A 16,488-nucleotide genomic window follows, 5' to 3' on the forward strand; every position below is an offset into this window, starting at 1 on the left:
CTGAAGCTGATAGTGCATTGTATCCTTGTCAACTGGTGTCAAACTATACATATATACATCCCTGTTTGATGTGAACAGGTTTAGGAAAGAAGATTTCAATTTATTGTAATTCAAGTTTCTTAGAGACTGGCTTTGCCTCTCAACTGCTTGTTGACCTATATTTTATTCAGATTTTTGACTGACCAATGAGACTTATGAGAATGTTCATAATTTTGTTCCAGAAGACACATTTGATTATGAAGATTGTTATATTTGTTGGCTCGTCAGCAGGCCATTTTTAAAATACCAAAAGAAAACTCAGAAACTGTAACAAAAATAAGCTTTAAGGCAACAGAAGTTATTGCCAAAAGAGGAAAACCTTTATCTGATGGAGAATTCATCAAAGAATGTTTGGAAATCTTTGCATCAGCATTGCATCCAGAATGGACATTATTAGTGAAAAATACAAGCTTGTCACATCAAACTATAGCACGCTGAGTTGATGACATAGCAAAAGATATTAAAATTTCACTCAAAACACAATTAAAGTAATGTGTGCTTTACAGCTTAGCGCTTGATGAAGCGCTGATGTTTCAGATGACAGTCTTTGTAAAAAGAGTGACAGAGAACTACACCGTAATCAAGGAATTATTTGACTTGCATTCAATGAAATGAAAGACAATGGGACACAACACATATGAAGAAATAAGAAGTTGTTTGGAAAAGTTTGACCTTCAAGATGAAAATCTTTCTGGGTTAACAGATGGTGAGCCACTGATGATAGGGAGAACAAACAGATTTGTGGCTTTGATGAGTAATCACATGACACATACAATTGTAAAACACTGCTACATTATTCACAAAGAACAGCTGTGTACCAAAGATCTTGATTTGAAGAATGTGATGAAAAAGGTATATTGTCTGTCAATTTCGTATACACAACAGGATTAAATCATAGACAATTTCAGACCTTTCTGTCAGAAGCAGGCCCAAGTCATGATATCATATGGCTCAGCAGATCAGAAATGCTCACACAATTTTATTCTCTGTTGGGTGATTAAAAAAAAAAAAAACACTTTAATGAGACCGACAAAGGACAAAAATCCAGGTTTTGGGAGATTGAACAATGGTTGAATGATTTAGCTTTTTTAGTTGACATGACTACATACCCCACCAATCTAAATATAAAGCTCCAAGGTAATATGTGTAGAAATGTATGGACAATTTCAAGGATTTGTTGAAATACTTATCTTGTTCAAGAGAAAAGGAAAAGACAGTTGGGTCACTGGGAGATCTTGTCTACGTGAAATCAAGAGATACTGGATTTCAACATGTATGTATCTTTGTTGCAAATAATGAGGAATGAGTCTGACAGTAAATTCATAGATTTTAAAAATAAAGAGCCCTATATAAAAATGTTCCAAAATCCTTTTGAGGTTAAGAATGAAGACATCATGTTACACATATAGACGAAGTTGACTGAACTTAAAAGTAACGAAACCCTTAAGGCAACCTACCAGAGTTGCCTGCAGAACGAACTGATATAATTTTATATAAAAATATATGAGACCTGATAATCATCCCAACCTATCCGAGTTAGCACTTCAACAGGTGCCTGTACTTGAAAGTACATATATCTGGAAGCAATTTTTTTTTGAATGTAAATGTAAAATCTAAAACAAGATCTTCACTGACACATGACGATCTGAGCAGAATTCTCAGAATTGTGGTATCAAACATAACTCCAAATATCAAAGAGCTGTGGGAAAAAAAGCTTTTTGCTCATTGAGTATTCATTTTTTTTATTTGGGCAGGCAAGAGACTTTTTTTACTTGGAGATTCTTCAACATGCATCCAGTTTTACATGATAGTGTGCCAGTGTGCAGTATAAAAGCAGAAGCTGCCTCTTCCTCTGTGACTTCTTCTGTTTCCACAGTGTGTACTGTTGTGGTGGGATGAAGAGCATGCTTAATCTACCATTCTAAGTACCCTGGTAACACCTCATAACTGTATTATTGGAAAAAAAAACAGATACCCAGAATGGTAGATTAGGTGCGCTCTCTGCCCCATCATAACAGTAAAAGCTATGGAAGCAGAAGGAGTCATGCAAGAAGAGGCAGCCACTGACTTTGTACCACACACTGGTGCACTATTTGGAAAAATTGGACACATATTGAAGAAGCACTGAGTAAAAACTGTCTTTTGCCCACCCTATAAAACACCAGCATTCTTGGGAAGAGTCAAAGATAATCTCGGTTTGCAGAAGGCCGCTGTATACCAGACTCTGTGATAATGTTGAACGCTATATTGGACAGACATTGTGCACCATCAAAGATCATTGCCAAGAACATCAGAGGCACACTCGACTGATGTAACACAACAAGTCATCAAAGATCATTGCCAAGAACATCAGAGGCACACTCGACTGATGTAACACAACAAGTCATTGGTCGCAGAGCACACGATGGAGTATGAAAGCACCACGATCTTGGTAGAGACTTCCAAATACTGGGACAGTGTTGTTAAAGAGGCCACAGAAATTCCCACCAGAGATGATCTCATTCACTGAGATTGCAGCTACAATCTTAGCAAGGCTTTGGAACAAGTACTGAGTTTAATTAAGAAGACTCTCAGGAAACAAAATGATCTGGTGACTGGGATAGCGTCTCAGCAGTCGCAGGTGTAGACCATGGAGGGAATGGTTCGTGTGGGGGATGGGATGCAGCTCAGCTGCATGTCCACAGAAGCTAGCTCAGTTTTTCTCAGTCACATTATCAGACAAGTCCTCCCACTCCTAGAGCCTTCAATGTACTCCTTCCACCTATCTGCACTTTCCTCTGCATTTGATAGTAGAATTCCGCTTGCACACTTAATACTGATGCCTTGCCTTTCATTGTTACTGCAAGTTGTTTTGAATCAGTCCTGAATATAAAGTAACAGGGATATTGTTGGGTTTGATGTGGAAAGCATGAAAAATTATTTGTGAATAATGAAAAACATCTGTCCACATAACGATGAAACAACTTATTGGCTTTTGCCATTTATATTAAAATGAAACATTTACTTACATAAACCTTGCAGTGCCTCACAAGTAACTATCATTTTCATATTGGGTGGGCTGGGTGTGTGTTTCTTTATCTGCTTTTGAAACAACTGCTACACATCTGATCTTCATTTTCAAATAAAAATATACAACTTTTCTCAGTCTAAAAGTTGGTACGAACACCACAGTGTTTTACAAGCCATCATCCTGTAGGAAGTGGAAAGCCCTTTGCCTTCTTTCAACCTTAGAAATCACTCACCCAGCCAGTTATGGCAGGGAGGGACCTAAATTTTAACAGTGCAATGTGGATTTGGTGACAATGTTCATCTTTTCATTTTTCACATTAACAAATCATTGCCACTGCTGAAAGTAGCAATAAGTGACGGGGAAAAGTATCAGCAACAATTGGAAATTGAACCCCAGACCTTTGGATTTGGACTGTGGCAGGTATTCACTGGGCCACTTCGTCTGAGTTTATATTTTGTTATTAAATATGCAATAGTATTCTCAGAATAAATGCTGCTTTATCTAACATACATAGCAACATGATGTGTGAATGCCAATTTCCATTTTTTCATCAGCGGAGTGCCTCTTCCATTTTCTCACAGCCTCCTTTGACAGAACTGGAAATACTCACTGAGAGTTTGTGAGTCAGTAAGGTCACTTCTGCTCCACTCAAACGGCCACCAACTCTGTTTGCACTGACTGGTCCCAGCTGTTGCCTCCTAAGGCAGTATTGGAGACAACCAGAAGGAGTGCACAAGTTGGAAACTCTGAGTTACCTGCTGCTTATCCAGATCCGATGGCAAGTTCTAGCCAGCAGCCATAGACACTTCTACTGCTGCTCCTCACATGAGCACCACATCAGTGTCATAACTGCACGCTGAGGTTCCATCCTGGGTGGCTGTATGGACAAGAACATTTCTAAGACATTCCAGGTGACAGGAGATAGAGTGATTTCTTTCTGTCTTTGTAATCTAATGTGTACTATGGCCACCAAAGGGTAGTATACTAGACCATTCAAACCTTTGGTAGTCACAACAGCTTCTGTTAATTGCACTGTCCTCATAAACATGAAGCAAAATTTATACTCCAGGTGCATACTATCTCTAGAAATTCCAAAATCTTGGTCATCTTAATGAAATTACACTCATAGTACTGACACCTTGGGAAATGCACAAGATGCAACTGCTATCACTGAAAGGCCATCAGCTGAGCTGCCTGCCTAAATTATGACAACAATGAGATACCACCAGCTGGTGGAAGCCCAGGAAACTGCACTCACCAGGAAAAGAACACTGCCAAGGATATCATAAAATTCAAGGACACAGCTGACAGAGTCAGAGTGTTAAACCAACGCAGTGGAGTGATGCAGTGGCTCTGGCAACTTTACTTCATCTGTCTTGATGCTAGCTGGGACACTTCAGATCCTATTGCCACTTTCAAATGGGAGTACTGTTAAGTATCAGGAAATCTATGTTGTAATGACAGAGGAAACAGTCCATCTAAGGAGAACACTGTTGTGGAATTTAATCAGTACCAAAAGCTCCAATTGTGGCACATCACAATAAGCCACAACTTGCACAACACACTGTCATTTAAATATGGGGCACAAACTGGTCTGTTCATGTATTGGTATTTGTTTATTCTGTACTCATAGCTTTGCTTGTAAGAACATTTCATGGTAGACTGTGTGATTCTAAAAGGTTATTTATAGATACTGTACACCAAGGATTATAACAAGTTGTGCTGTAGATACTTATTAGTAATACTGCCAGACAGTACCTTGGTGAAATTCATATTTGTGACTGTAATCCAAAGTGATCATGACAACAGATTGGACATTACACACAAGAATAGATATTATCTTTGGTTCCTGTTAGAAATGCTTCCCTGAAGTACAATCTTTGCCTTATAACACACTAGTATAGCAATTGGGAGTAGTGTTCATGATGTATCTGTATCAACTATCATTAAAAAAGCTACACAGAGCTACAGAAACAAACATAAAAGTCTACATGCATAGCAAAATAGACATGCATGTATTTTTATCATTTCTCATACAGTATTCAGAATCAATAAATTCAGGTAAGGGGACATAACTATGACTCATGTTCAGGCAAACAGCTGACCAAGGTGTAGAAAAATATGCACGTAGCAGAACAGTTGAAGATGCAGAATCCTCCAATGTTTGTCAATAAGGATAGGCATAATACTCTCTCTGTTGGTTGATCTGTATCAAGAATGCCGTTCTATGGCTTAAGAATCGCCCACAAGAATTTGGCATTTCATTGGTCTCAGTAAAATTGACAATAAAATATGCAACTGAAGGTTCTTCTTATACAGAAGTATGTTCATATTGTAACCACTGAAGCACTGACTTAACAATTATCCATTACGAAGTATACTATCTCTCAATATGCAGCAAAGTAATCTCTGGTTGACACACACACACACACACACACACACACACACACACACACACACACACACACACGAATGGTTAGAGCTTCAGAAGAAAATGACCAAATTATGGTTCAAGAGGGAAAAATAAAATAAAATAAAAAACAATACAGACTGAACTAAAATGAGAATTGCTGTAGACAACATTAAATAAATAAATGGCACACAGTTGCCAATCTGGTGCACGTCTTAATATCTTTCACATGTTTCTGGCAACACAGCTTCGATCAAATTCCATAGTTCACTGATACTTCTGATACAGAAGTCCGCCATCAGCCTCTGCTGTTGAAGCACCAAGACACTAGCAAGTTTCATATTTAGCTTTTCTGTTGTGTTCACAGTTTACTTCTTAAATACTTTGTGTGCTTATATGTGCCTGCATAATTTAATTCATAGAATTGAGAGGTGTTGTATTGTGTTTCAGTAATGGTAATACATATATCAGTGCAGTCTGCAGCACAGTAGCCATTTGTTTGTTCCTTCTGGATGGCCAATAACTATTTGCACAACATAGTCAGCTGCCAGCCTCCATTGGTGAAGCATCAGGAGACTCGCAAGCCAGATACTTAGCTTTCTCTGTTTGTTTCACAGTTTAAATCTTATGTTAGTATGATGGGCAGTGTGTGTGAATGCTGTGGGCGGGTGCAGGAGGAGCTGGGCGCAGTATGTGAGCGCAGCTGGGGACGCTCATGGCAATGGTCAGCCACCTGCAGGCTTCTGCCTCTGGGTATAGTGGTAGCAGAGCATCTGGCGCATTGCATGGGACAACTCGGGTGTCACTTGTTTCGCTCACGGGCTCTGCTACCAAGGCACCTTGCAGTGTACCCGTTACAAGGGATTCACGCTCACCACAGGATGAGTTACAGGTTGTAACATTTTCGTGCTGATTATTGTGGATAGCCAATGTGGAGGCTGGCCTGTCTGGCCTCACCTATTCACTTAGCGAGCAGACAAGTGGCCATTCCTTCAGCAGGCTCTGGCTCTGAGTAGGCACAAGATGGAGGGCTCACTAGTTATCTGAAGCTCCAATGTAATGAGCACTAAGAAACCCCTAAGGAAAATAGGGTCCCGGGCTGGCACTCAGTATGTCTGCCGGGGGCCTCATCGGAGATTTGGAGGGGCCCTGCCTGCAGCAATCGAGCCTGCAGGGTGCAATTATATCCAAGTTGCAATTCGTGTTGGCACCAATGACATCTGTCACTTGCACTCCAAAGTCATCCTCAGTTCGTATAGTCATCTAGCAGAAATGGCGCAGACTGGTGGCTTCACATGTGGGGCACAATTAGAGCTCGCAGCATCATTCCTAAAGCTGATCGGGGTCCTTTGGCTTGGAGCCAAGTGACAGGTCTCAACCAAAGCCTCTGGTGATTCCATGATGGTCTTTGCTGCAGATTTGTTAACTCATATTATGTGGTGAGAGATTATAGTATACCCCTGATAGATGAGGGGTACACTACACAAAGGAAGCAGCTACTTGGTTAGTAGAGTACTTGTGGAGTGGACATGGTTTTTGTTTTTTAGGCTAGGTGGTAGTTTGAGAGCCTCTGGTGAAAGCTCACCAGTCAGTTTACAGAGAGTGAAATCAGACTGCTTACAAAGAAGGTACACTTCAACTGTCAAAATTTTAACAGTAAATTGTTAAAGCATTCATAATAACGTTCTTGAACTTACTGCTCAAATTATTCTAGGGACCCTAAGTGGAAAGCTCCAAAATATTTAGTAAGGCATAGAGTGTACATCAAAAAGACAGATTAGATGCCATAGGAGGGGGAGCATTCATTGTTGTTGAAATAATATTCTCTCTATCAAGGTCGAAATTGACTCTGATTGTGAAGTCATGTGGACACAAGTAGCAGGCTTAGGTAAACTCACATTAATCAATTGGTTTCACCACCCACCTGATTCCTATGTGACACTTGTAGAATCATTCAAGGGAAGTCCACACTCAATAGTGCGGAAATACCCAGATCACGCAGTACTAGCTGGAGGTGACTTTTAATCTACCTAGTATAAGCTGGCACATCCCTGGATTCACTGCAGGTGTACAGACAGACACAATGTTGTGAAGTACTTTTCAACATGTTTCCTGAAAACTACCTTGAACAACTATTTTGACAATCCACACACAATGGAAATACACACATTAAAAAAAGTTTTGCATCACCCCAGTTCCCAGAACTCCTGAAGATAGACGTTAACTGTGGAGATTGTATCACAGACACAGTCCCTTTGACTGTTCAGAGGTGTCACTAAACCCACCCAAAGATTTGAACAACCATGCATGAGCAGCACCTCTTAGATGGAGGGGGTCCGACGGCCGATCAGTTCCAGTCATTCCACCAGGAAGGAGGTGCATGCCTCGTGTTGTCTGTAGTTCAATCATGCCTAGACAGTCAGTACCTCGGTTTGATCACATCCACATTGTTATTTTGTGCCAAGAAGGGCTCTCAACAAGGGAGGTGTCCAGGCGTCTTGGGGTGAACCAAAGCAATGTTGTTTGGACACGGAGGAGATAGAGAGAGACAGAAACTGTTGAGGACATACCTCACACAGGCCGCCAAAGAGCTGCTATTGCAGTGGATGACTGCTGCCTACAGATTATGGCTCAGAGGAACCCTGACAGTAACACCACCATGTTGAATCATGCTTTTCAAGCAGCCACAGGACGTCATGTTACAACTCAAACTGTGCGCAATTTGCCATTCGATCCCCAGAAGCCCCTATTGTTGATGGTGGATGCATCGGATTTCGGGATCGGTGCTGTGCTTCGGCACAAAGATGGATCGCATGATCGCCCTATTGCATTTGCGTCCAAATTGCTCTCGTCTACGCAAAGAAATTATTCACAGATCGAGAAAGAAGCATTGGCTCTCGTATTTGGTGTTACAAAGTTTCTTGATTTCTTGTATGGTCGTCACTTTACCATAATCACAGACCACAAACCTTTGACATCGCTTTTTCATCCGACCAAGCCTGTACCTCCACATACAGCGCAGAAATTCATTCGCTGGTCTATTTTCCTCTCACAGTATCGCTACGATATCTTGCATCGGTCCACTACTAAGCACGGAAACGACAATGTGTTGTCCCGCTTGCCTGTTGCTGAGGATAGGGCATTCGATTCCTCTTAACTTGCTTGCATGCCCATTGATGCGAAAACCGATGACGTGGTCGAATCGTTTCCGATTGATTTTCGTCGTGTAGCTACAGCCACAGCTGCCGACCCTGTCCTTGCTCCCGTTCTGCATTTTGTTGCTACGCAATGGCCCTTGTCAAAGTCATGGATCGGGGACCTGTTGGTTCACCGATTTTTTGCTCACAAGGATAGACTTTTTGTACGACGTGGTGTTTTGCTGATGCGTTCTGATAATGATCAGTCCAGGGTCGTGATCCCACGTTCGTTACAGTCCTCTGTCTTACAGCTTCTCCACCAAGGACATTGGGGCATAGTGAGAACGAAACAACTTACTTGTCAGCACTGTACTTGGTTCGGAATCGATCCCACGATTAAGAATATGTGCTCTTCTTGCATGATGTGTGCCGAACAACAATCAGCACCACCGCGGAAATTCTTTGCATGGCCAAAAGCCACTTTCCCTTGGCAACGCTTACACATCGATTTTGCTGGTCCATTCTGGAGTGCTCAATGGTTGGTTGTGGTAGATTCATTCAGTAAATTTCCTTTTGTGGTCCGGATGTCTTCCACGACGTAATCTGAAACCATCCATGAGACTATTGTTTCCGACAATGGCCCACAATTCATGTCAGCAGAATTTCAGTCATTCTGCAAGGCCAATGGTATTCAACATCTGACGTCCACGCCGTTTTCGCCACGGTCAAATGGTGCCGCTGAATGATTGGTTAGGACTTTCAAGTCACAGATGTTGAAGTTGAAAGAGTCGCATTCTCGGGAGGACGCATTATTGCTCTTTTTGTCCTCGTATCGCTCTCAGCCCCGAGATGGTCGCTCGCCAGCTGAGTTGCTCCACGGTCGTCATCATCGAACGATGTCTTTGCTACATCCGCTGCAACAGGTTCCTATGCCGCGGCAGACACCTGCTTTTGCTCCAGGCGACGTTGTCTACTATCGCCACTATCGAGGTTCATGGCGCTGGCTCGAAGGGCGCATACTTCGCTGCCTCGGCCGCGCTATGTATCTGGTTTTGGGGGCCTCTGGTGAAGTGCGTCGGCATCTCAATCAGCTGCGCCTCTGTCGTCGCACGGGATCTACCGCTTGCTGTCTGCTTTCAGCGACGGTGCCGTCTGGTCAGCGCCCCGGGAACCCATCTACTGGCTCGCTTCAGCCCCTAGTGTTACCGACTCCGCCTTCCATTTTGCCCCATGGCAACGCGCTGCCACTGGCGACACTGCAGCCGCCGGGCGCCTCCCTGGGTCAAGCACCGCCGATTGCTTCCCGTGATCAGTTGTCCTCCGACATGGAACTCTTGCCCGCTCCGGACCATATGTCGTCTTCGCCTGTCGGGTGCCCCGGCCCGATGGAGGTCGACCCTTCGGCCCCTCCTATCTCTCTACGGGCGCGTACACCGCATGTTGACGTGCACCCTGGAGCAGATTTTCAGGCATTTCCTAGCTCCGAATGGCAGGGTGTGGGTGGCACAGCCTCGCCTGTTGTTAGGCTCCCCACCTCGTTGCATACGTCAACATACGGTCCTCCCCACGGCGAGCAGAAGCCTTATGCCACAACCGTATGCCAATTTGTGGGGGAGGAATGTGGTGTCACCGGCAGACACCACACTTGCTAGGTGGTAGCCTTTAAATCAGCTGCGATCCGTTAGTATATGTCGGACTCGCGTGTCGCCACTATCAGTGATTGCAGACCGAGCGCCGCCACACGGCAGGTCTAGAGAGACTCCCTAGCACTCGTCCCAGTTGTACAGCCGACTTTGCTAGCGATGGTTCACTGACTTCTACGCTCTCATTTGCCAAGACGATAGTTAGCATAGCCTTCAGCTACGTTATTTGCTACGACCTAGCAAGGCGCCAGTATCCGTACTATTGATATTGTGAATCATGTACCATAAAGAGCGACGTTTTCCATTAATGGATTATAGTTAAGTATTCCACCAGCTACATCCGTTTTTCTCAATTCTAATTCCATTGTCATGTTCCAGACCTCATGCCAGCCTGCGTGAGCTGAGACGCGTGCATTTCGGCCTCCTTTACAAAAACATGGTTGGCTCTCCTGCCAACCACAACAGTATAGACCCTCTATAGTTTAATGATCGAACTCAGAAAATGCTAAGGAAACAGAAACTATTGCACTCTTTGTTCAAGAAAAAATGTGCAAATGTTGACAGGCAAAAGATTGTAGTAATTCCTGTGTCCAAAAGACAATGTATATGGGAATTATACAACAGCTTCCACTATCACACCTTAGCAAACATCTTGCTGAGAAAATTCTGGTCATACATAAAATCACTAAGCAGACTGAAGGCTTACATCCAGTCACTTGTTGACCACTCTGAAGACAGAAGACAGCAAAAGGAAAGCTGACATTTTAAATTTCGTGCTTAATCATTCACACAGGAGATTCATACCAATAAACCATCGTTTGATTGTCACACAGGCTTCTGCATGGAGGTCATAGAAATAGGCATCCCTGGCACAGGGAAGTAACTGAAAGACCTCAAAACACATAAGTTTCCAGTTTCAGATGAAATCCCAATTAGCTTTTATAAAGAGTACTCTGTGACACTGACTCCCTTACTTATCATTCATTTATTGCAAATCTTTCATACCTTAAGAGCTGTCAGAACTCGTTTAGTAGTGAAGATGAACAAGTGCTCAAAGCTCTTAAGGCATTTTAAAGCCCATGTTTACTAAAGCTTTTTGCTTTGGATGATTGTGCCTGTTATACTTCTGAATACTGACTATTCCTCCTGAGGTACCCTGTAAGCCATGAAATGATATGTTGCACTGGGTACTTGGTATACCTAAATAATTTTCCCAGCTTATAATTATGTTCAAATGTTGTGTGTGTTGAGGGAGCAGAAAGTATTTGTTTTCCTTTTGCATGTACCTAAATTTCTCTACTTTCACCATAATGGTCATTACAAGAGAAAGCAATGTTCTGTGTCTCATACAGGAAAGTGGAAAGTGTTTTCCAAGGGAGTTCATTGAATGTTATTGAGACTCTTGTATTGACTAAACAAACTCATTACAAAACATGTAATTCATCCTTGAAAAGTCTATTTCTTCCATTACTCCAGCTTATTAAGCATCCCAGACCAGTACAGAACACTTGAACACTCACAGACTGCAACATCCATCATATGTGAATTACATTTCCTTCGGGTTCTTCCAATAAATCCTAATTCGGCATCTGCCCCTCCCCATGGCTACATTTGTGTAGATATTCCCCTTCAAAAGACTCAGGACAGATACTACCCAATACTTGACAAATGTCACTGATTTCAGAGACTATATGTCAATTGCATAAACTAAAAATGTTGGGCTTTAGGTTTGTTTACATGTAATACATTACACTTATTTGTTGAGGGTCGGCAACTAACCTTTTGTGCCAAGCACTGATGAAATTGGGATCTTCCTGCATCTTGTAACACATTTCTAATGATATATTGTGATACAGAACTGCATCATCTATAAACAGCCTGAGATATATAGGTATCTACTTGCTACATCCTTTATATAAATGGTGAACTAATCACACTGAGGTACAAGGTACACAAACAACGTAATCAGAACTGTTAATCAATTTATTGTCACATGTTTACACTTGATTATTGTTAATTGTAGATTACGGAAAACAAGTCTTATCACAGTATTTCAATCATACACACCATGTAAACAAAATGAACTATTTTGTATAAAGATGTTCATTTAATACAACACATTACTTCACAAGAGCAATAAATAGTTAAGAGTTTCAGAAGCTGCAACAACATGACAACATATAGCATGATGAAAACATTGTGCATTTCTGAAACATTGTAATGATTCGCTTTTGGCAGTGGTGAAGTAGGTAAGTAAGATGTATAATTCCGAAGAGTTGAGAAACACTTTAAACCATGCAAACACTTAAGGAATACCAGAAGTAATAACTGAAGTAAAACTCAGAACGAAATCCGTCCTTGGGACCTACGAAAAAGAAATATCTCCAATTTCTGATTCCAAGCAATAAAGTACTGTCAAGAATGTGCAGAGAAATCAATACAACAATTTCAGGCTATTATGATTAAAAGGATAAGCATAAAGAATATTACATAAGCAGAAGGCGACGGATCATAATGGAATACCTGTATGTCTTAACACAAAAATGTGGAAGAGTAAAAACTGAAAAAAAAACCTGCAGTAAGCATAGTGTAAGTGAAGAGAGCAATAAAGAAAATGACATTCTTTCTTGACTAGCACAATACAAGACAACTGTAACACATTTTTCCACAACATGATGAAAACAGAGACACTAACCTCCTGACACAACTTTCTTCTTTCCTGTCCTTGGGTGTGTCCATTGTGTTCCTTTTGTTGCATGGCTGCATGAAAAAAATATATTTCAAAACCAATCCAAACACAGTAAAACAACAATATCTTAAGTGCACAATATTTATCATGTACGTAAGAATGAAGATGGAAGATTTATTTTGTTTTCAACCAGACATGTTCCACCTATTTGTGATAAGCATTATCAGGAAAGTAGATTGCTAATAAAATGAGTTAATACAATATTCTGCATGTCAGGCATGCTGTATTTGCATTCTTTCTCAGAAATGATGTCTCTGAGATTATTCCTGGAAATTACATTCAAAGCTGTTGGTGGATTCTACCAGAGAATTTGAAGTCAGCCACAGAATTTCAAATGGGAAGTTACAATAACCTTACATTCATTAAACTGAGCTCTCAAAACTGAACACTTCTTTGTAACTCTTTATGATATGTCACACCAATTTGATAATGTCACCAAAGTAGTTCTTCAGTTTGAAAAGTTTAAAAACATACAGGGGAAGAAACAGGATTTTGCAAGGTAAAGGACATTAGACAGACCTTTACATTGCCAATATCAGAGAGAGAGAGAGGGGGGTCAAAGATCTCCCATATTGAGAACAAGAACTGAATTTCCATTTTTCAATATTTTATTTAACTAATTAATTTAATTAATTATTGTGGAGAGAATATGGGAGGAATACCTTATATACAGAACAAAGACACAAACTGTCAACAGTGTTGTTCTGTGAGATAAGAATGAACCACCAAACATTTGGGTAGCATGCTGGTTTTAACAGCTACAGAGACAATACTGTTCTATTAGTTTCAGACTTCACAGAAGCTGCCATGCATATCTTACTGGACAAGTAACCCGGAAAAAAGGATAACACAAAGAAATGGCTTAGCACAGCCTAGAGATTGTTTCCAGAATTAATCTTTTGAATGATACCTCAGCACAGTTTTAATTTGCAGAAAGTTTGAAAATGCCATGTAGTTTGCTATCAAGTAAAAAGTTTATTAAAAAAAATCACTAACCAGGGGGTAATTCTTTTATTACCGATAATATTAAACCAGAAAAGTATGCTGGAGAGCATCTAAGAAGCCTAGAAAGTAAAAGAGAGGTACTTGCAGGACAAGCTGTAAAAGCAGGTCACAACTCATTCCTGGATAGTTCAGTCAGTAAGTCATGAAAGGCATGGTTCTGGGTTCAAGTACCAATCTGACACACAATTTTAATCTGTCAGGAAGTTTCAATACATTGCACACACTGCTGCAGAGGAAATACTTTGGTGTATGTGAAGGGGTCAAATAATTAGGAGCTCAACTATTTAGAAAAAGTGAAGAACACTTCAAAACACTTATTAAACAATACTTAAAAGTTATAATGTTTGTAGTGTGAAGTGGCCTTATATCACACATAATTTCATTTTACATCTTCAAACATTGATTACTTCATTCCATAAAGCTGTTTTGATCATCCAGCAATGGGACTAAGAGTCCAAATTTTTTCAGTTTTGATAATTCTATTCAATGGTGACAATTTACTAGTATTTTCCCAGTTACAGCTGATTAAATTACAAAAAGAGCACTTTCCTTTTCTTTTTATTAGCACAATATTTAGCTTTTAGCAAGGATGAGAATATACATAGAAAGAAATGGAAATATTTATTTATTCATCCGTGTATCATCTGATAATGATATAGAATTTGTCATCATAAAACAACGAAAATAACTAGCTGAAATGTACACATACATAGAATATATCTAGACGAGGACATGACAGTTGGATGGCCATAGCGCTTCTGAATGGACCATCTTGGCATTTGGCTGAAATTATTTAAAAAACCACAGAAAACCTACATCAGAATGACTAAACTGAGTAAATTCCATTCTCTTAAACATGAGGTCAGAGTTTTATTGAATCCACTGCCTCAAGTTGGTCTGTTACACAGCGTTCTTTTGTTTATACACAATTTGAACAAGATAACTCAAAACACACACACACACACACACACACACAGAGCCAGGAAGGTATTTTAGGATTGTGTCAAGAGCAATGGGTAGAAGGAGAAAAACGTGGGAAGCAGGAAGAGGGGTTGGGGATGGGTAGCTAGCAGCCCTGAGAGAGGCAGGAGATGTGCTGGCAAGAAATGTGGAAGAGAGGGGCGACAGGTGCATGAGCTAGACATTTGATACACAGTATCAGAACTGGTGTGGTGAATCATACACTGAACATGATTTGGAGGTGTGGATACGGAGGAGGAGACAGTACAGAGAAACGGGAAAGTGTTGAATAGCAGGTGTGGGGCCAGTGGGCTTATGGAGACTAAGGTCAGGAGGATTATGGCAGCTGCAAAAATTCTCTCTCTCTCTCTCTCTCTCTCTCGCTCTCAGCATAATATCAGGTCCCATTTCAGTATGGCCTCGCCGTCTTTAATTATATCGGTGCAGTTGCTGCTATTACAGGATGCGACTGCTGCCACTTCAAGCTAAGCCCATCAACAACCTGCTGACATCCCACCAGTGCATCAACAGCTAGCGAGCACCACCAGTCCGTCACTTTCAGTAGAGCCTATCAGCTTCTGCCAGCACCCTGCCCGCCTGTTGTGTGAAGCAACCAGCTCCTCCGCAGCCATCCTTGTTGCTGCACAGGTGTCGTGTAGGGACCTGAAGCGATGCTTTCTCCTCTGGTGTCCCTGATGCTGTTTGCAGGTTCAAATGAGTCTCTAGCCACTGTCACTACCACCATGTTTCCACCTGCAACCAGCCTTCCTGCTCCAGGCTTCTTCGTAGCCATCCCTGTCGCTGCATCGGTGTCAAGTTGGGCACCTGTGGAAATGCCTTTTTGTCCATTGCTCCTAGACACCACTGGCAGGTTACGAGTTGTTGGCCACTACTGCCACTGCCAGCCTTCTCGACATTAATGTCACTTTTTCTACGTCACTTCCTTCTCCCTTCCCTATGTTGTCACCTCTGCCATATCACTCTTGGTCGAGTCATTTTCCAGTGGCATTTGGTGGGATATTCTTGGAAGCTGCAATGTAAAACCTTGGGCTACTCCTGGTTGTGACTCCGTCACAGCCTCCAGACAGCCGGTTTCCCTCCCTCAACGATGAGCACCCTGCCTGCCTGTTATTTCCAGATCCCCAAACATGACAGCCTTTTGAGCTGTCCACACCAATGCCATACTGAATGTCTTGGGTTCCATCATTGATTAAGCACTGTCCCCTCATTGGTCACTAAAGCATGCTGATGGTGCTTCTGCCCCACTGATCACATGGCATCTTCTCTGATCACATGGCATCTTCTCCCACTGGTAGCCCCTTCACCTTCGAGATGGCTTTTCCACCTCTTTTTAAGGCAAAAGGGGTATTATATCCCCTGGGATCCACCAGTATGCAACACAGGTCTGTACTACTGGCTGCTGCCCCTCCAGACTGCTAGCAATGCCTACTATGGAGATGCAGGATAAACAGTACAACCATAACGTAAGTACATCACTTCTGTTGTCAACTGCACCTCCCGCACCCACCACAGTA

At 41.7% G+C, this 16,488-nt stretch overlaps 1 protein-coding gene across 2 annotated transcripts in view; it reads right to left on the minus strand.

Moving 5' to 3' along the window:
* LOC126273464 (WW domain-containing oxidoreductase) overlaps positions 1-16,488 on the minus strand; it is a 153,015-nt gene that overhangs the window by 117,213 nt on the left and 19,314 nt on the right. For both annotated transcript variants that reach the window (XR_007549325.1, XM_049977024.1), the window contains exon 2: positions 12,935-12,999. Coding sequence is in view for 1 of the 2 variants with exons in the window: in XM_049977024.1 (XP_049832981.1) it covers positions 12,935-12,999 (65 nt within the window). In the remaining variant the exon portion in view is untranslated. The remainder of the gene's footprint in view (positions 1-12,934; positions 13,000-16,488) is intronic.

Source organism: Schistocerca gregaria, chromosome 5 (assembly GCF_023897955.1).
Source record: "Schistocerca gregaria isolate iqSchGreg1 chromosome 5, iqSchGreg1.2, whole genome shotgun sequence".
Classification (NCBI taxonomy): Eukaryota; Metazoa; Arthropoda; class Insecta; order Orthoptera; family Acrididae; genus Schistocerca; species Schistocerca gregaria.